The sequence below is a fragment of the Pleurodeles waltl genome, chromosome 8 (assembly GCF_031143425.1).
Source record: "Pleurodeles waltl isolate 20211129_DDA chromosome 8, aPleWal1.hap1.20221129, whole genome shotgun sequence".
In the NCBI taxonomy this organism is placed as follows: Eukaryota; Metazoa; Chordata; class Amphibia; order Caudata; family Salamandridae; genus Pleurodeles; species Pleurodeles waltl.
The window spans coordinates 1,437,638,578-1,437,660,789 of record NC_090447.1 but is presented as its reverse complement, the minus strand read 5'-3'; the positions used below and the strand labels follow the sequence as shown (position 1 = coordinate 1,437,660,789).

Here is a 22,212-nt window from a genome sequence, read left to right as displayed (position 1 = left end):
CTAAAACTTCTGACCTGTGGAGAAGATTCAATGTATTTTATAAGACCTTGAGATGAGATTTTTCCTTTAAATCTTTGATTGCTTCGGATAGGTACATGAATTAGTAAATGTATGGCTACGAAAACAGAAGGCATAAAACATACAATGTTATTGGCTGGATTATCTAGTTTCAGTCGCTGTTAAAAACATTAGCAGCCACATACAGAGGACCTTAACAGCGAATCTGTAACACAATTTACTGTTTTGCCTCACACTAAAGTTGAAGTGCCAAACCTTGAGTGCCAGAGAGATATTTTAATTGTAAACAGAGGGTAAAGTAAACTGAATGTTATCTCATTTAATGCACACTAGCAAACATCACATTTTTTATTTTCAAGTTCGCGAAGGACAGTTTGCTTACATATAATCAATCGTGTAATGAAAAATGATGCCCTCCCCCCTGCAGAATGGGTTGAGAGGTCCCTGAGAATCCCATATCTCACAGATATAAATTAGCCTTGGGCTGAATGGTGGCCCATTGATGGGTTGGGTTCCCTCTGCACCACCCCTGCATAAAATATGTATTCTAAAATACTTCATAATGATTTACACTAAAAAGATAGTACATGTTGAAGAATCTCAATACCGTGAGAACCAGAACCAAATATCAGTGTATGGCCCAAAGAAAAAAACTATGGACATCGCGATTCAGAAAAGCATAATATTTCCAAACGCAAAATAGCTTCCTACTATGTACTAAATGCATTTTATAAGGCAGAGAAGTATTTAGGGGAATATTTACTAATGTTTCACGCAACCACAGTTGCTGTGCTGCATTGCTTGAAGGAGAAAACAGAAATGCTCCATATTTACAGAGATATGGAACATTTTGCTCTCTCCTTGTGCTGATGCACTCTGTGCAGCCTAGCACCAATGCAGGCACCATTACACCATAGTGCAATGGTGCCTGCATTACAGGCAGGATTTTGTTGTGCAGGTAGGGCCACCTTCCTTCGCAAAAACAACTCTTTCTGTGTGTGCTGTAGAATGCAACAGACATGGAAAGAGGAAATAGTGAGGAGAAATCGAAATATTTCTCCTCCTTCTACCTCACTGAGGACAGCGTAGCATTTTGATGCATTCCCAGGTTTACTAGTATTACTGAATCTGGGAATGCGCGAAACTCCATCTGGGGAAGCATGGGAATGCCCATGCTTCACCCATGGAAAGCCTCTCAGCCTGAAATGTAGCATAACGCAGTGCAAGTCTCTGTGTTGGTTCCATTTCTTTACAAAGCCAATCAAGGCGGTGCAAAATCTCCCCTCAAGTGGTTTCGTAATTAATACTGAAGCCTTTGCTTTGTCCTTGTGTTGCCTTGCACGACACAAGGATAACGCAAAGGCTTCATAAATCTAGGCCTACGCGCATTGGGCCCCGGGCCTGTGTAGAAAGAGCCAGGTCACAAATAGTGTTTGTAAATTGCGATCCAACTATTTGCGCCCTGTCACTTACTTTGTGATTCAAACTATATGCTAATAGGTCACATTATAAAATCTCCAGTCGCAGGTGGTCTAAAATGACCTGCCTAATCAATAATTTGGCAGGTTGCTATTTGCGATCTCCTGTGATTGGCTGCAAGCACAGGGATGGCAGCCTTTAAGAAATAGCAGACCACCATCCCTATTTTTGCATTGCCAATGGTGAACTTTTTTTTTTATAAAGGAATCAACGCTGCTGCTTTGCTGATTTGTTTATTTTTTTTACTTTCACAATTTCGAACACATCAGGGTAGCAGACACTGTTCTCCTGGCCCAATACAATTCCCAAAAATGGAACCTGCCCAAGAGTAGAGCTTCCCCTTTAAGAATGAGTTGGCACCTCTTGAGGGGTGGGTAACTTTTGCTGCCGCTGCCATTGATACATCTCATTGTGAATCACAAGGTGGAGGGAGCGTCCCTTTCACACCCCTTCCTAACTACGATTCAGAATCAGTCAGTGAAACCATTTTTCAAATCAGAAATCATTTTCAGACTCACAAAATGGGTTTAGTACATACTAAAAAATAATCTTGCTGCCACAAACCCAATGATTTTTTTGGTTGCATGGTTTGTGACCATAAAAATGGTTTGGTACATCACACCCTATGTCTTCAACTAGAGTCAAAAATCCATACGGCATGCTTCTTGTTGAGGTGGCTGCCTTAATTTAAAACCAAATTGGTGATAACACAATTTGAAAGTCCTGCCCCCAGTGGTTCCAAAGTGAGGACACTATGGGCCTGATTACAACCTTGGCGAATGGAATTCTGCGGCACAAAAGTGATGGATATCCCACCGCCGTTTTACAAGTTCCATAGGATAAAATGGAACTTGTAATACGGCGGGTGGGATATCTGTTACATTTGTGACAGAGTATCTCATCCACCAAGGTCATAATCAGGCCCTGTGTCCTGTACAAATCTGTGATTAATTTCACAGCCAATGGACAAAGTGGATTTTGAATCTGTGTTTGGAAACATCTCACTCAAAACACAAAAATATAAACTGTGCCTCCATTTTGCAATGCAATTACTTTCTACATTATTATAATTTTATAGAACAATAATCCAGGATGATGTGTGTCATTGCCAAGGGTGTTGTAATTAACAGAATTAGTCCAATAGGAAGATAGTAACACATATGACATTCTTGCCTTATAGAGTCTACAAACTCAGGCCCTGCAATCCTTGATGGGTTTGAACATCGCAAAGCCATGGCAGGACAGCGGGTGGAGCTACCCTGCAAAGCATCCGGGCACCCAATACCAAAGTACCGCTGGCTAAAGAATGGTGTTACCTTGGAGCCAGACAGCAGATTTCAGCAAACGGTCACCGGTCTTCTGATTGAGAACACGCGGCCGTCGGACTCTGGCAATTACGTCTGTGAGGTGTGGAACAGCTATGGGAACGCAGAAGTCATTGGGACACTATATGTGAAACGTACGTACAAAATGTTCTTCCTCTGTACAGGGGTAGAACATCACTTACTGTCAATGGGTTGCATACATCAGGAATTGCAAACTGCCCTCTCTCGCTTGTAATGGCGAGCTTATTTTGTGTCTTTATTTTTTTTTAGGGCAAGGGCTTTCTGGGGACTTCAAGTCCTGTTTGGAAATGGTTACACTTAGCTGGTTTAGAAAAGATCTTCAAGACTACTTGCTCGAATTTGTTTCAGTTGTGGTGCCTAACAGCAGGTGACATGAACTGCTGTCTTCTGAAAAACTGGAGTCCCTTTACTGCTTTATTCACAATGCAAGCTGTCATTCAACCCTCAGATGCACAGTGCACGCTGCACAACTGCACATGCCATTGCTGGAGAGGGTTTTGCATCATCCTGCTAATTGGCACGATTGGCATAGATCACAAAAGACTTCTATACTTTGCCACTTGTCAGAGGCCTTGCTAAAGACACATTCTTTCTCCTGATGACTCACAGTACAGCAGGCTGCTCCCGCCATTCATATGACCAGCAAGGGTTTTTATACATCCGTTGCAGCTGCCAGGTAAGAAGAAGCATTGAGTAAGCTTCTTTTGCAGTAAGCCACTGTCACACAATTACCCTCTCACCTACAAAGTTCTTGAACCACCCCGTGTGCATTACTAAGAGCCTAATTACGAGTGTGGTGGTCCGAGGACTGCCACACTTGCATTGGCTGTCAGATTGCCGCGGTTGTGGCGGTCCAACCGCCACATTACAAGATTGGCGGGCAGCCCCGCCAACCTACCGCCATCTCTGCCGGGAACAGAGATCCCAATGAGGTGATGGCAGTACAGGTTGGAATCAGCCAGGGTGGCACTTAACTCAATGCCGGACTGTTGATTCCTACCTAGTTCTCTACCAGTCTTTTCATTTCAGTACCACATTTCAGTACCACCGCCATGAAAGGCCCGGCAGAGAACAGGTGCAGGGCGCCACAGGGGGGTCCCTGCACTGGCCATGCCCGTGGCACCACTCAGGGGTCCCTCTGCCCAGCACCTGTGTAATGCGCACAGACACTGCACATTAGGAGGACGCTGGTGCCCCCTGCGGGCAGCAGCATTGTCGTCGTCTCGCTACGAGCCAGAAACAATGCTGCTGCCACTTTCCCACTGGGATGACCGGCAGAAACCGTGGTTTCCACCGGTCAGCCCAGCAGGAGAGTCTTAATGGGGCCAGCGGGGAGGTAGCCAGCATGGTGGCAACCACCCTATCAGGAGTTTGGTGGATGGGTGTTCCTATCCGCCAAACTCATAATCGGCTCCTAAGTGTCTGCCACCCAGCACCCCACCCAGCCACCATGTAATTTCAGAGTCTTTCATCACAGAAGGTCTGCCAGCTCAGACTTAGCCCAGAGAGCCATGATTGTCATTCAACCACTTCCACCCCCCTTTGCTTCTGTTTAAGCCATTGACCCCCACCAAAGCTCCAGATGACAAGGTGGCACATCAAGTTCTAAAGAGATAGGAAAAGATAACACTGGACAAGCCAAATGCAGGACAGTAAGCGATATGGAAGATCTAGAGGTGCCTTTAATAGTTGTTATGAAACCGGAAGAATAATGTGCATTGAGCAAATACACCAACCTATAAGGAGCATAAATGTAAAGATTTTCTGCAACAAAAATACCTGGATTTGAGATGGCAGCAGATTCCATTCCACAGTAATGTGCAGAATCAGGAATATGTGCAGGGATTCCACAGCAGTGCTATGTGAGGTATGACCAGATATGAATTAAGATATCTTCTGGATTAATGTTGTCCCTGGGCCCAGCATGCCGCTGTGGTGTTTTACAACAATGTACAAAATATCCTTGTAAAGCAGTAGCATCCAACATAGGTCAATAAGGCCATATCCATGGAAGATCTTCAGGATACCCTAATACGATAACGTTAAATACAATTAATCTAAATGGAAAATATTACATTAGTCAGTAGTATAGATCTCGCCATTTTGAAGCTTTTGTGAACTACAGTGAACATTCTCGTTAAAGAATTGGCGGGAAAAGTTCTAAGATACCTTTACAGTATGTGGCCACTCTAGAGAATAGTCCTGTGGCATGTACAATAAATGTGCTATATTTTATATGGTTTAATTAAATGCGGACCATGATATGTTTCAAGGTGATTCTGGAAATTTGTGAAAGCGAATGATTTGCCGGATGGTTTGGAGGTTTTTAGTAATGTGAAACAACTCTAGAGGTTCCTGCAAGTAATTGTGTGTGAGGAGAAAGGGCAATTGTGTGAGGTGTTTAGAGATAATGAGTGCAGTTTGTGTCTGTATTGTGCATTCATCACGCTGTGTCAATGATGTACTACTAGACTTCAGATTAGAATGCACACACAGAAGGAAATGTTAAACCCACACCCTTTTACCCTACTATACACTATAATTAAGATAATGAAGAGTGTTAGGGGACCAATTTAGAGTCTGGCCAAATGGCCATTTGAAATTGTGTTAGTTAGTGTGTCAACAGTCATGTGGAGATTTCTGCCAGAAAATATTGTTAACCCAAAGTATCACAGCATCATCAAAGGTTTGAGAATGAGGGTCCTAGTCCAGTCAGAGCATTTGTTTAGTGAGTTCAGTTCATCCAATAATAGCATCCCACAAAACATTCTCAAGTTGCTTCATGGAGATAATTCCCAAGAGGTCTCATGCTCATACCTATAATGAAGAGGTCTATTGCCTGGTGGAGATGAGAGACAGATTGACAGCTTAATGAGATATACTTGAGCTACCACGAAACCTGGGATCACAAGTTGAATAATTCAAACTCTGCCAAAGGTAGCAACTGGTTCAACTTTTAGTAGCTTGTCCAAAGCTCAAGGTTTAACCCAACTAGAAGAAAGTAGTATTAGCAAGAGAGGACACGACACAGTTCACATTTCAAGGTGCAAACAATCAGAAGAGTACATTTCCAAGAACATATTATATGCAAATATGTGTGACATAAAAATAAAATAGTATTTATTCCAACTGAAGTCTAAGACCCTGATTAAAAAAAAGCTAATATTCCTGTTTTGGAGTAAAACCTTATTTGCGCCTGAAACAGAAATAAAAATCAGTGCAGTGTGAATCCAATATGGGTGTTTGCCATCTTGATTTCCACCAAGTAAAACCTGGTACAAATCAAAGGGGCACATACTACGCAAAATGCCAGTTGAGCACTTTCAAAAGGGTGAATTCATAGACAGTTTCCAACAATGCCAGATTCAGTGGTGTCGAACGGAGATTGGATGCTGATTGCGCATCCTGTAATTGCTGTATCCTACATAAGCAGTAATATATGACTGCAAAACTTGTAACCTCAATAGCACCCAACTTGCAATCAGGTTTAAGATGGAAGGAAAATGTTCTGGGAAACTATTCGGGGAGTATTAGTGGGACATGACTCTGGAACAAATCCTGGCAGGGATGTGAACTATTCAGTGTATGGTTATGATGGGATCTGGAGGGACAACTGGTCTTTTTTTCTGCAGGAAAATTCTTTTACGAGGTTGATGGGCGGAGACTACATCCTAAGATTAGATTTATAGGTGCGCCCTCCCCCGAACCGTCTGTGACAGATATCCTGTCCGCCATAATACAAATTCCATAGATTATAATGGAATTGTGATATCTTGGACGGGATATGCGTCATGTTAGTGACTGAGTAACCCCCTCGGCCACACGCTAAATCAGGTCCATAATCCTGGTATGCAGTTAGTTATGGTCTCATTATGATATTTAGGGAGAGTTGCTGAACACATCACCACTCACTTTCTTTCATTTTCCAGCTTTGCCACTTTGATATAAAATATCTTTCATATAATAATATTGACAATGTTATTGAAAGGAAACAGCATGATATTAATAAATACAGAGATCTTGAAATTTGGCTGCAGGACTATCCCTCAGTTTTGGCAGATTTAAATCGATCAGGCAGCAGAGGTTAGATACACTGATTTTACCAACCTCAAGAAGCACCGGCTAGATGTAATGGTAACCAAGTCATAAAAAGCTATCAGAATAAATCATGGAATATCTCCACTTGAGTAATGAAGGAAAGCTCCTTTGTGACTGTTGGACCTGGCCCTTTTACAGGGTCATTCCCCAGACTTTTGGCTTTTTGCCTCCTTATTTTTCTGACCTTTGCTGGCTGACGTTTTGACTCTGAGCACTTTTTAACTGCTAACCAGTGCTAAAGGGCATGTGCTCTCTCTTACAAATTTGGTATGATTGGATTATACCTGATTGGAATATTTAATTTACCTATAAGTCCCTTGTAAAGTGGTATCCCTCTACCCAGGGCCTGTAAATTAAATGCTACTATTGGGCCTGCAGTGCTTCTTGCGCCACCCACGGAAGTAGCCTGTCAAACCTATCTAAGGCCTGCTAGCGCAGAGCCTGTGTGCACCATTTTCTGCCACAGGGACCTGGCATCTAAATGTAATTGCCAGGTCCAGAACTCCCCTTTTACTACATATAAGTCACCCCTAAGGTACGCCCTAGCTAGCCCTCTGGGCAGGGTGCCATGTATGCAGAAGGCAGGACATGTGCCATGTTGCGTGGCCTGTCCTGATAGTGACAAACAGCCTAACTTGGTGTCTCACTGCTGTGAGTGCTGCCCTCTCATAGGATTGCATTAAAAATGCCCTGCCTTAGGTGTAAGGGGTATTGTCTGATTTATGAGGGGTAGCGTAGGCATGTTTGGTATGGTTGTGACAGTGGTAAGAAATGCTGCTTACTGGTGTAGGTGTATTTTTTATTACTATCACAGAAATGCCACTTCTAGAAAGTGCGCACTTATCTGTGCTTATGACTTTGGTGTTTTGCAGCTTGTCTCCAATCAACGTCTGGGCAGACTGACAGTTGGGGCTTTGTGCATACTTCTCAGACAGCTTGAACACAGGGAGGGTGGAGGTGACACAGAGGTGCATCTACATATTGTAAAGCCTTCCTAGGCTGAGAGAAGGGAGAGGCGGGGCACACCTGCATTTGTAAAGACTGTGCCCTGGCCTCACACAATAGGGTCGTTAACCCCCCACTGATGTTTGGAGCCTGTGCTGAAAGGAGAGAGGGAGCACTCCCAGAACCAGTTGTAACTGGCTGGAACCTCCTCTCCCTACCATTGTGACACACTGTAAGAACTGACTATAAGTACAGGGGAATTTTCCCCACAATTTGAACATTCTTGGAACCGGAAACTGGACACAAAATGCTGATGAATGGACTCACCAGGAAACCACCTTGGACTGCTGCTGTTGTGCTGACCTGTGACCTGCCTGGTCACTATGAGGAACTGCCACCACCTGCACCCCTTGTGCTGGCCTGTAGTTGGGCCCCCCAGCCCTGTGCTCCTTGGGCTCCTGATTGCTCCCAGGGGCAGGGTGCTGTGCCCCAGACCCCTGCACCAATCTCTTCAGCGTTTTCTTGAAATAGCTGGGAAATCTCACCGTCGCAGCCCGGGCTTTAATTTTGCCCTGAGCGCTCTAAAAGCGCTTTGCCTTTGCCCCAGGACACCGCCGCAGCCCGGGGCTCAAAACTCCTCTCCGCGGTTTGGAAGCGTTTGATTTATTCCCCCCCGAATCACTGCCGCAGACCGGGTTATTGGACTATCATTAGTGCGAGTTTCGCACTAAGCTAAGTGCCCCTGGGGCACGAAGATAACTCAAGTGGTGCCGGCGTGCTTCTAGTGGCGCCCCCTGGGCACAGTCCGCTCCCAGGAGCGCCCCCGGGGCACCAGCCGCCTCCTCTTTACCTGGAAGTGTCCCGGCGGCCGGGAGCATCTTCCCAACACTCGCGCACCGCCTTGGGTGCACGCGAGTGCCTCCTCGGGCCCCCGGATGGGTCCGAGTTCACCAGTTGCCTCCAGCTTTCAACGGAGCCTCCCGGCGGCCCGGGAGCAGCTCCTAGTACTCGCGCACCACCTCGGTGCGAGGATGTATTTTCTCGGACCCCTGGAGGGGTCCGAGTGCTCTCCAACGCAGAAGCAGGACTCAGGGAAGGTGCAGGGAGCACCCTCCTTCCCTGGTCGCTGCACTAGGAGCAGGACGCTCCTAGTTTTTGGCATCATTTTCCCTACTCTCCGTCTAATCGGGAAGGGAGACCTCGCCGGAGGTCCCTTCCCGCCTTTACGCGGTAATTGTTACTGGGCCACGCCCGGCCCCCACCCCACTGACAGGGTGTGAGGAGGCCGAGGCAGGCCCCCACCATGAGGGAGGCCCCCCATTTTGCGCACAGGAGCGTCGGGGGCCCCCGTGCCCGTTTCTAGGCACTGGAAGTGCCTTTTCCACCAGCAAGCAGATACTCTTTAGAAAATCTAGGCTTTAGGAGCCTAATACAGACTTACAGCTGTTTACTATTTCCTACATGTTTACTGGTTATGCATATATGTGCAAAATGTTCGTTTTATGGGCATGTCTAGCTGATGTGTATTTATATGACTTGTGATATATTCTCTAATGGTTCTTTTATTTAGGAACTGTTCTTGACAAGTGCATATACCTTTTACTATAATTCCTGACTACTGCTTATGTTGCAGAATCCTGAGTACTTAATGTAATGTAAATTAGCATTTGTATAGCGCACTACTCACCCGTTAGGGTCTCAAGGCGCTGTACTCATACCGCTATGGAACCCCTCCTGGCTTTTCCCTGTGAGGCGCCCACTCCTGAGCACCCCCAGGGTGAAGCCAGGCATCCAAGCGCTGTTGGGGCCGTTGTGGAGATTAAGCAAGCTATTGCCCAGAGTTGGACCCATGAATTAGATTAGGCACCGAGGCGAGAATTATCTGGTCAAGGGGAATTGAGCCCAAGACCTGCCGAAGCGGGACTTGAACCCTGGCCTTGAGCCAGATCTCTGCTTCAGGGTCTGCCGCTCTAACCATTGAGCCACACTTCTCCACCCCACTTGTGTGTTCTAATGTGACAACTGCACATTCCTGCAGAGTATTAGTAACTTGTGTAACATTCTGACAACTGCTTCACGTGTAATGTTGGTCTAATTATGTTTTGTGCAATACAGATTATTTTTGCATAGCTCAGTGTTGTGTTTACTTTGTGGTGTATATTTTGCGTCACGTGTGTTGTGTGTTGTGCAAACGTTTTACACATTGCCTCCAGGTTAAGCCTGACTGCTCGTGCCAAGCTACCAAGGGGGTGAGCAGGGGTTATCTTGGACGTGTAACTCCCAAGCCCTGACTAGAGTGGGTAAGTTCTGCCTGGCTGAGGTGCATACCCTAGCCAACCAGAAACCTCATTTCTAACAGTGACTAAAAAGATTCTGCCACAGCATCAGCATTAGCTGCCTATAATTTAAGAGGCATTATAAGTGAAATAGTCAGCAGCAGCTCCTCCGTTATAGTGGAGGAGTGTCGCCCCACTGCCTCAGCAGCATAAAAACGTGTAAAATAAAATGATAAAAAAGCAGTTTATCATTTTATTTTATATAACCAGTGCCGGGGCTGAGCTGAGTCTAGGGGGCGGGAATAAGGCAAGTATGGAAGGTACTTGCAGTGGTGGGCACAGCAAGTGTGCATGACGGTTTGGCCGTCTGTTTTAGGACGGCCAAACCATCATGCGCACTTAGATGTCTCCAGGCCATTGCTGAAGATCAGCAGGCCCAGGCTCCCAGTCCCCCTGGGAGCGTAAAAGCAGTCCTCTCTGCCCAATCCCAGTGCTGCTCTCATGCTGGGTAATAGTATCACCAACATGAGGGCAGCATCTGGATTGGCACAGATGAGTCTGGGAGCCTGTGATCAGAAGAGCACTGAGGCGGAAGGTGGCGAGGCGGCAGGTAAGTGTTCTTTTGAATGTATTTCCTACTGTCCCCCGTGCTGCCCCACCACTTTCCCCTCATGGGAGCCGCCAATGGAAATCGTTTTTTTTTTACTACCCACATTTTGTTCCATTATCTCAACTTGTCATTTTCTGAAAATACACTGATTGTCACTCCAAATACAGGTTTACTTATTTCTCAAACACCAGCCTACATTTCTAGTTAAAAAGAACAAATTGTGTTCCGAAATATTGCCAACGGGTTATTGGTAGTGGTAAGTATGAACCTACCACTGGTAATAAGGCCACTAACCAAATATAGGTCCAGTAAAGGTCTCAGTAAATTAGCCCCTTGCTCAACCATTGGTAGCCGGGTGCCATTCCTCATTGTGTTCTTTCCACCCTTTGGTAGCTCATATCATGATATGCCACTGTTTTTTTATATGTTTACTATGTTGTGATGTACCTTGTTTACCGCATATGTCAGTCATTTATTCACTTATTTTGTCAGTTTTGTTAAGTGTGGACAAGATCCAAGGGTAACAGAAGGCTTTCCCCGTATCTATGGGGGTAGGGTTGCCTCAAAAAGTGGCTAAAAGATAAGGCAAACGTAGAGGGGGCTGTAGCAGGCCAGCCACTAACCTGGGATACAGGGAAGGAGGCCACAGCTGGCGCAGTGAGAAAAGAAACTGGTGCTGACAGGGGAAACGGACATGGCGGACCCACAAGAAACAAGTGGATGTGACCTATATACTACGATGTATTGCTATTCGTTACTTTCTGTTATATCTACCTGTTACAAAACTAATAAAATGTTTGTGAAACAAAATATATGGCTCGTATTACATACAGGGCGCACAGTCCTTGGTTGTGCAACGTGCACCTTTGAGCCGGTGTGCCAGGTGCAAACAGGGACAGTGTGCCCTATTGGAAGGAATGCACTGCTCCCGGGGCAGCTATGAACTCGGCTGCTCTGGGGGGTTTTCAGTGAAATACAGAGCGGCTGGTTGAAAGCTGCTCCATCCTTCTCATTGCAGGGAGCAACCGCCTGTACTTTAAAGAGGGGTTAGAGATGCCCGTGCAGGCGCGTGCAGTGAGAGCCGGCAGCTGCCTGTAGTTGCCTGCACCTGCCTATGGGGCGGTGTCTGTGGAGCCACTTTCCCCCCCTGCCCCACCCCCCTCCTGAGGGCTGCCCTCAGGGGACACACTGACAGTGAGCACCTTTTGTGGCACTCTTTCAGTGCTCCTCCTAAGGGCATCTTTGCCTCCCTGCCTGCATCTGTAATATGGTACCGACTCATAAGCAAAAAGAGATTCCCCCATTTCCATGGGGCCATGCCATGGAACGCCCTCTGGAGTTAGCGCTACATGTGCATCAGTGGTGTCAGTGCTATCAGTATTACAGAAGATGCTCTTCAAGGGCCGGTGTCCCCTTCTGTAATACACTAGTTCCCTACGGGTGTAAAAAAATGGGTGCACATGCCCATTGCACCCCAAGTCACTATAAGTAATACCACTGCATGCTTTCATGTGTCTTTTACCCATATGCCTCTGTTTTCCCCTTTTGCCAGCTATGTCAGGATATGCTCAAAGCTCAAAGATATTCCTGAGGCACTTTTGCTTCGGGTGACCCACCTCCTCCCTGCATCTGCTCTGCTAGCGGAGATCTAGATGCCCATACGTAGTACCATGTAGCTTTTTAAAATCCTGGGTGGCAGATCCTAACTCTTGCGATATAAAAGGCCAACGTTACCTATCTGAGACCTAGGGCTGATTAAGGGCGGATCAGTGATTCCGGTGTTGGTCACAGGTGTCACCAGCTGCCCTGGGAATGCAGGAGCCCCAGTACTGTAATGCAGGAGCCCCAGTACTGCATTTTTCCAATTTGCCTGCACAGCTCAAAGCAGGCAAAATGTCCAGGTGAAATGCCGCCCACAAATGAGAACTAACACTCGGAAATCGGTTTTTGCAGACGATAACTGAATGTTATTCCCGTTTCCCAAGGGAAGGCTTGAGATACCTGGCATTGCCATAGCCAGAAGTACATATACACATGGTATAAGTAAACCGTATTCCGTCATTACTTATAAGAGGCCCTTTCGAATCTAGAAAACGTGAAAATGAAACCTTAACCTTGCCACCCCCAGCACAGTTTCTACTTAATCTTTTTTAGAAGCAATTGTTAATCAACTTTATAGAGGACAGTTAAAAAACAAACGAAATGAGAATTACTGGATCCTCTATCTCAAGAAGGAAAGCCTGCGAGAGAACAGAAGCTAGTTCCTTTTTCAATTAAGAAGTGAACTGAACATTAAAATTACACTGTGTACTCAACTATGTTCTCTCTCTGTTTGAGAAACAAGTAAGTTTCAACATCCTTCTGCATCTAACTTTGGGTAACTACTGGCAATGACACGGCATCCAATGTACACAAAGGCCTTAAGCACACTTAGTTGATGGGGTTTGAATGTCTAACTGAGAGTGACATGTCAGCTGATGTCACTCCATTAAGGGCTACACACTAAACCACGTTCATTGCCAACAGTAGTGTCCAGGTATCCTCCGGTGTATTCATAGTCGAAAGGGCAACGCTAACTGGGAGCAACGATTCAGCATAGGCGGAAATTTAAGATGGTGTACCCTAGTACGAGGGAGGGAAACTGCGGCTTCTCACTGTCAGGCCACTGGACCTGATAGAGCCGGCATTAATAGTTAACAAGCTGCTCCTTGAAAAACGTTTCTTTAGCTCCATCTTTTCAATGATCGCCTCATCCACCATCCATGAGAAACATAATTTAATGGAAAAATGAATAAGGTCAGAACACAAATAACAGTGTCAATAATCTTCTCTTATGTCCATTTGCAGAGCCACTCAAAGCCACCATCAGTCCACGGAAAGTGAAGAGCAGTGTTGGGAGCCAGGTGTCCTTGTTCTGCAGTGTTACTGGGGCTGAGGACTATGAGATTTCCTGGTACAGGAATGGAGAGATTATCACCCCTGGCAACAATGTCAGGATCATCGGGATTGACCATGACAACCTTATAATGGACGGCATGGTGAAGAGCGACAGTGGTGCCTACCAGTGCTTTGCACGCAAGGACAAGATGTCAGCCCAAGACTATGTCCAGGTGATACTGGAAGGTGAGTGTCATGTAAAAGGAGCTGTAACTATGCATACTGTGCATTTCATCTCAAAGTAGCCCATACTATCTAGACAATATCTGAAGGTGTTTATATCTTAGATCACCAAGATACCTATCAGAGTACAGAAATTAGAAGCCTATTGCACTCTGCCAAAAGATTCACATCATCCTGATTCCAGCTACTTGCAGATACCTTGGCCTCTGCCTTTAGAAACACGACAAATTAAAAGATGTAACCTCACCATCGGATCAGGAAATTACACATTATCTGAATTATTTCCCTCTGAATCTCATGCATCACGTAATGATGCAATAGTGTTTTTTGGAAAATGTTCATCCCTTCTTTTGGTTTATTTGGGCTCAGTTTCCTGAGTCTGACGGGTTCCCACAATAGCGGTTCGTGTCTGGGTCAGGCTCCCGTAATATAAATGTCCACAAAAACTCTTCCAAATCCTTTAAGAAATTAGACGAACTCAGCAGCGTATGGCACCGTGTTATTTATTTAGGCTCCATAATATAGATTAGCACCAAGAAACAACCATGCGTGGTTCGGCGTCTTACGCCTTGTTCACGGGTAACTCTTTCACATGACTGCTTGAGAATTTCAAATCTACACTCAATTAATGAAATTTTCAAAGGACCACCACCGAGGAGCATCAATGAACATAACAAATGTGGGAGCCATCTTGAAACATGCTCTCTTTCAATATATGTGCATATTTGTTTTTGCAAAATTACCTACTGTATATCGTCCAAGTGGGCATATCGCCCACTTGGGTGATATACAGTAGGTAACTTAGTGAAACATGAAATCATGACAGTAATATTGAATAGTTAAATATAAACAGGAATAATATGGATATAATTGGTAAAATTGTATGAAAAAGAGAGTAAAATATGCAACAAAATATGCACATATATTGAAAGAGAGTATGTTTCAAAATGGCTCCCACATTTTTTATGTTTATTGATGGTCCTCGTGGTGGTCCTTTGTTTATTTCATTAATTGATTGTAGGTTTGAAATTGTCAAGCAATCATGTGAAAGAGTTACCCGTGAATAAGGCATAGGATGCCGAAACGTGTTGGGTTGTTTCTTGGTGCTAATCTATATTATGGAGACTAAATAAATAACACAGTGCTATACGCTGCTGAGTTTGTGTAATTTCTTCAAGGATTTGGAAGAGTTTTTGTGGACATTTATATATATAAACACACACACACATATATTGATTCCAGCAACCACAAACGTAACTGAAAGACATGCACTCAGGCATGCAGTGTCTTGTTCACTACACATATGACCACACTTCCGTGTAGTGAACAAGACAAGACACACTGCATGCCCGAGTGTACATCTTTGAGTTACAGTTCTGGCTGCTGGAGTTTATTATTCAACGGTTGTCTCCTCTGTAAGACGTGCTACCCCTGCAATGGGTGCCGGTTTGGGGTTCTGGCTGCAGTATGTGTGTTTATATGTATATATATATATATATATATATATATATATTTATATATTCCTTTCTCCTCTGCCGCTTCTGGTGAACTACCTGCACTTGGAGTGGCGCGTAATGTCCGGTGCGGCCACCGGTGATCTGAATCCCAAATTAAACTTGTGCTGCGAGTATTATGTGCACTGAGGAATGATCCAGCGTAGTTCGTGAACGTAGGTTGATTATCTGAAACGCATTGCTGGGGCTGGACAAAAGCATTTGTACACTCGACTAACACTCCGTTGGATCATTCCTGAGTGAGTGTATTACTCGCACAAGTTTAATTTGGGATATAGATATATTTACATACACTCTTTATACTGGAAGCACACAACTTTGGCCCAATCAAATTCTGTATTCTGGGAAAATCAACGTGTGGGTGGAGCCTAAGCCTTTCTTTTAGCTTCACTCTGAAAGATCTTGTTTCTTGATCACATAAGGTCTAGCGACTGCTGTGTCGCAAAAAAAACAGCAGCCTATCTATATTACAGACTGAGAGAGGAGTTCAAGACATCAACAAGGCATCAGCTAATGTGCCCAATACCCTGTATTAACAAATACCGTACTTTTTGCAGCAGGGTTCTGTTGGCATGACTTAAGAGAGCCTGCAATTAGAAAGTGTACAATTAGTGCAGGTCATGGTAATGAGTAGTTTTAAAATTGGTGACAGCTCCTTCACAATGGCACTGCCATACTCTGGACACCTATTGTTCTCTCTTTGTGTAGGGTATTTTCATTAATGCCCTTTCAAAAGTCACTGAAAACATTTTTATTTCCTACTACACAAACCTCAGACTCTGATGCTGTACTATTTTAACTTGTTCTTCTAGCATCATGACAGTTGGGTGGACTGCTTTATAAATGTTAGCTATCACAATATAACACAGTACAAGTTACTTAGCCAAATTTGCTTTTGGAAATAGATTATAACATTTTCAATATGAATTCATATCTTCTATCTGTAATTAAAGCTGAGTTCCGAACCAAAATACTAGAGGTAGCAGAAGTGACATCACATACACTTTGACTTTAATGACATCACAGGAAGTGACATCATATGACCGTTGGTGATGAAGTTATATCACATGACCTTAACATAGCAATGAGTGATATCACTGAGATTCCACAATAACTGCTTGATTAGCATAACACAGACAAATGTGTATTTTAGATACCACCTACTTTATGGTGCTAACTTGATCCTTGGGATTTTAGGGGGGAAATACTTGCTCTGAATCATAGTGTGTGAGGAGATCGAGTACAGCAGAACTCTTCCAGGGGGGTTTTCTCCCTAAGAAACATTTGAAAAGAATGGGGTGAAATGTTGCATTTCAAAGGACAAATTTCACATAAATTTGCTAAAATGCAATAGGAACTGAAAGGGCACTCATCAAAATTTATATAGGCTCATGGTATGCCAAGCCAATAAATCCTGATGGAGTTCTTTCCATTTTTGTCAAAATGTAGTAGGGGTGCCCCCATATGTGAACAATTACCTGCACTGTGCCAAAGCCAGCATTTTGTCATGGGTGCCCCCATTGGTGCCAACTTGTATGAAATGACATAAAATATGCCAGTGCAACAATAATGCAATTTATGGCATCCATATACCATACATGACGTTTATGTAAAAAATGATCTCAGTTTGTCAGGGCCACAATTTTTATGATTGCCACATTCCTGTATGCCAAGTTGTACACCTTTATGCCAGAATTTGTGTTGGATAGCATCCCAAAGTTACACAAAGTTGAGCTATGTGCTGCTTTGTTTTACTTTGCGTTAAGGAGTTGTCCCATGTTTGGTGCATGGGTGTTCCCAAGCAACCACCCATAGACTTTGATGCAAATTCCTAGATACAAACATTGGCAGACAGAAATGTGTGCCAAAATCTTACACCTTCTCAAGAGAATTTTTTCATGTATCCTCTTTTTTCCAACTTTGCATGTTTTCTGAATTATATTGCACACATGCAAAGTGAGAAAAGCCTTAAAACATAGTTTTTGTACTGGTAGGGATGCCACCTAGTATAAAACTTAGGGTTCAGAGAAAGCACAGACATTCGTACTATGGCACAAGGGTGTGTGCGTTGGAGCATAACTGGTGAAAGAGAACCAGCACAAGGAGAGAGAAAAAATGCACCACATCTTAGTAGATATGGCACATTTTTCCTTTCTCCCTTTGAAGCAAAGAAGGCATCAATCTCACAAAAGATCACTCACTGCCTGTCACTGGTTCTCACTCTCTCACTCGCACACATACATACACTCACACACACACACACACACTTGCTTACACATGCAAGTAGACATGCTTACACATACACATGCTCTCTCTCACATAAACACACTCTCACCTGCAGGTACGCACAAAATATACATTTAAAACCATTTTGTGCTTACCACAGCTACAACCATCGGTTTCTGTAAGTGTGCTCTGTTAGACCTCACAGCCTTAGCGTGATCTTCCTCCCAACTTTTTGCAGACCGCCTCCACTTTTCTGACCTCCTTTTTTCTGGCTTTAGGACTCTGTGCACTTTACCACTGCTAACCATTGCTAAAGTGCTTGTTCTCTCTCCCTTAATGCATGATAACATTTGCTTAACCCCCAATTGGCATATCCAATTTACTTATAAGTCCCTAGTAAAGTGCACTACATGTGCCCAGGCCTTGTACATTGAATGCTACTTGTGGGCCTGCAGCACTAATTGTGCCACCCACTTAAGTAGCCCTCCAACCATGTCTCAGGCCTGCCATTGCAGGGCCTATGTGTGTATCTTTACACTGCCATGTCGACCTGGCAAAATAACTCTTGCCAGGCTCAAAGCTTCCCTTTTTATACACATAAGTCACTCCTAAGGTAGTCCCTGGACAACACAGAGGGCAGGGTACAATGTATTTAAAAGGCATGACATATACTTTTAAGTTTTAAATGTCCTGGTAGTGAAAAACTCCCAAGGTCTATCTCCCCTATAGAATAACATGGGATTACCTTATTACCTTTTATAAGTGTAATTTACAATTTGGAAGAAATACGTTTTCCGAGTGTGGTGTCTATGAACTCTCAATTTAAAATCACAATTTATTGTAAAGTTGGACTTTAAATTGCAGTTCTTAAAATGACACTTTTAGAAAGTTGACATTTTCTTACTTTGGCCTGTTAGGTGCCTGCTGTATGTCTTCAATATACGTCTGGGGTGGGATGACAGCTGGGCTTGTGCATTCCCGCTAGGCAGCCACAAAAAGGGAGCTTAGGAGGGACTGATGAGCCATCCACACCTGATGGGCTATACTGGGCTGGATGGGAGTGAGGGGCTGACACTTACACCAGAATAGACAGAGTCCTGGCCCCACACAAAGACCGGCATTCCCACCTGTGGTGAGTCTGGAGCCAGGGCAGGAAGAACGGATCTTTCTGCACTTCAAATACCTTTCTTTGAAGTCTTCCCCACTTACTTCAAGGGCACATCTAGGTATAAGCACTGGACCTCTGACACCACCAACTCAATACACATCTGGACCTGTGGATACTCTGCCAGGATGAAGGACTGCTGTGCAGCTACAAGAACCACCCCTCTGCTGAGCTGCTAGCCTGCTGGACTCCTGATTTGCTGTGTTGACCTGCAGCCTCTTAACTGGGAGTGAGGAGTACTGGACCTGAATCTCTACCACCCAGAACCCACAATGACTAGAAGGGCCAGTTGACAGGTCTCCTATTTTCTGAAGTCTCAGTGACACAAAAGACGTCACCTCACCCTGCTACAGCACAGGGGCTTTGCTTGTTGCAAGTCTTGCCCTGCCAAGTGGTGCCACCATTGTTTTGGGCTCTTGGAAGTGGGAATTAAGTGCTGCTTCGACCAGAACCACTGCATCCTCATTGGAACCGGTGCATCTTTGTCTTTTTCCGTGAGTCGGAACCAGCACATCCTAGTTGTTGAGTGGAGTGGACCCGGTGCATCGCCTTTCTAAACAGTGCATCGCCTTTGGAATTGACACATCGCCTACTGCGGCAGCAGCAGCTTCGCATAGCTGCAGTTGCATCCAGAAAATCAACGCTTCTTATCCAACACACTCTGCACTGATGCATCGCTTCGGCTGCACCTCTCATCTTCGTTGACAACGATTCATCCCGGATCAACATACTTTTGCACATCTCATCTTCGTTGACAATGATGCATCCTGAATCAATGTACTTTGGTTCAGCAGGCCCAAGTGAGTTCATACTACATCGCAGTCGGCCTGAACTTTTGACTTTGTCCCAGTCTCTGGTACGACCAGATGTCCCACTTCAGCGTATATTGCTTCTAAGTGCTATTTTACATTTATCTTTAAAAATGTATATCTCGACTTCTACTTATTGGATTTTTGGTCTTGTTTTGTTTCTTATATTAAGTAATATTTTTCTACACAGGTGTGATATCTCTTTGTGTGGTGTTTTGACTGTTTTACTGTTTAAAGTGTTGTACAAATACTTTACACATTGCCTCTTAAGTTAAGCCTGACTGCTCTGTGCCAAGCTGCCAGAGGGTGAGCGTAGGATAATTTAGGGTGTGTTGTCACTTTCCCTGAATAGGATTGTGGTTCCTGCTTGGACAGGGTGCCTATAGCTCTGCCAACCAGAAAGCTAATTTCTGATATGCTCCATTTTCTATTCTACTAATAATGAATAATAAGATAGTATTCAATACTAGTGTAATAAAAAAACAGGCAGAAAATAAGGAATGTGGAGCCTCCCATGTGTTCCTGGTACTGTCCTTGCCGGGTCACAAAGGCAGTGTCAGGTGTTGCAAGGGGTAAGTCAGGGACCGCATCTGCGCCTCTGGCGACGCCTAAATGAGATTCATCGCTCCGAATATGGTGCAAATAATAGTTGCGTACCCGCAAATTCAAATATTTTGTATAATTATTTTAACATGACCTGGATCCATTAAGTTAACATGCCAACATGAGCACGCAGCAAAGGCAATGTTGCAGTGCTTAATTTGATCCGGTGGTTGAGTTGGGGGGCACCGGTACTTATTTTGGGGGGCTGGCACTTCTTTCTGCCCATCAGACATTTTTCCAAGACCAACCTAGGGAAGATCAAAAACAACGAAAAAACAGAGGAAGTAAAATGCTGAAAAATGCGTCCCCGGGGAGAAAGCAGGCACCTATAGGAGTTAGATAACGAGCAGGGAGTGCATGGCAGTGAACTGAAGAGGCCTGAACTGGATTTGGGACTGCACACCCTTGCTAATTGCGCTTTGACATTTTATAGCGCCAGCCGCGGGTGCCTGAGCAGCGCAATGGGCACGGGCACTTACAATTTTAAAAATAAAGCACTGGCACGTTGTGATGTTCGGAATATAGTTATTGACTTTTACCTACTTATAAAAATAACATTACAGCCTGGCAGATAATGCAGATGCAGTTTCCGTCCGTTGAGGTTTTACAGGTACCAGCATCTGTGCCATTCGTGGCACACATATGGAATTATCTACTTACTTTAAATAGCTTTATTTCAGTCTCCTTCAGCTATTGGCATCTTTGGTTCAGGGGCCAAAGAAACCCTGTGAGACCAGCCCAATGGAGTATTGTAATCCCATCATCAGTTTACTGGCAGTTAAGTGTATCCTTCCTCCACCACTGGAATGTACGAAGAACTATTTCACATCTGAAAAGTACACTCCTCCGTTACACATGTAACCCTTTATTGCGTACGCACAGCAATCTTTTTTTTAATCCTTTTGCACTGCAGGAGGCATCTATTTATTGCCTTTGTCAGCTCTTGGTTGCAAGCCTCCAACCTATTGCCTTTGCCAATGCATATTCATTTTTACTAGTAATTTTCTCATATTACACACAAACAGAGGAACGCCCCATTATTCAGCTACGGCCCAATATGGAGGACCAACTAGCAGAAAATATTTAGGTACAGTAAGGGAATGATGGATCTTTCACAACGTGTTACTGGCGTAAAACTCAATCAAAAATAATGGTTAATCGCAAATAGCCGTAAAGTATTCATAAACTGCCCAGACACTTTTCCTCACATGACTCCAACAGTGGTGAATTGGGATAAATACCTCATTAAGGAAATGTCTCGCGGATTAATAGTCTGTCACATTGCATTTTCAGCTTTTTTATATGGGCAGCGAGTGATAACCATGCCAATATTATGTGTCTAATCTGCCCTGGTAAACAACAAGGCTAATCGGAGTTCTAACCCTTCCTTAATTGTGCAGAGTAGAATAAAAGTGATAACTGTAGCAACATTTGATTCATTGGATAAAATTGTTTTGACTATAAACCATTTTTTTCAATAGCAGCAGTGGTTGGATTTTTTTTTTTTTTTTTAATCTGGTTAGGGTTGGTTCTGAAGAATATTCAGAGTTGTTTTGAAGGATCTGTTTTAGTTATGCAAGATGTAAAATGTCCCATGTTGCATTTGAAACAATTGTAGGGCTTGTGAATTCTGATTTGCAATGCAGACACTTCGGCCCTCAATCTAGCAAAGGGATATTGCGCATGAATCAGGGTTACAACTGGTATTGTAATATGCACTTTTGCCCTGCACGAATTGCTTAATCTGGGAGAATTTATGCTGAGAATATACCGCACTTTCTATGTTATGAAGCCTAGAACGGTGGAAATCATGCAGTGTTACCACATTACCATTCATTCTGCAGTGCGGTATGGGAAGGTGATACTGCACCCGGTAAATACTGCACCCAGGAGAATCAACAGTACCTCAAAGAATAAAAAGCATCTCTGAAAGAGGTCCTAAGTATGCAGTCAGTGAAAACTGAGGGCATGCTCATCACATGCACCCAAGGACATGCACCACA

At 44.2% G+C, this 22,212-nt stretch overlaps 1 protein-coding gene across 1 annotated transcript in view; it reads left to right on the top strand.

Moving 5' to 3' along the window:
- Positions 1-22,212, top strand: part of DSCAM (DS cell adhesion molecule) — a 1,000,736-nt gene that overhangs the window by 486,773 nt on the left and 491,751 nt on the right. Inside the window, exons 5-6 of the mRNA XM_069202587.1 lie at positions 2,678-2,956; positions 13,620-13,895. Of these exons, the coding sequence (XP_069058688.1) occupies positions 2,678-2,956; positions 13,620-13,895 (555 nt within the window). The remainder of the gene's footprint in view (positions 1-2,677; positions 2,957-13,619; positions 13,896-22,212) is intronic.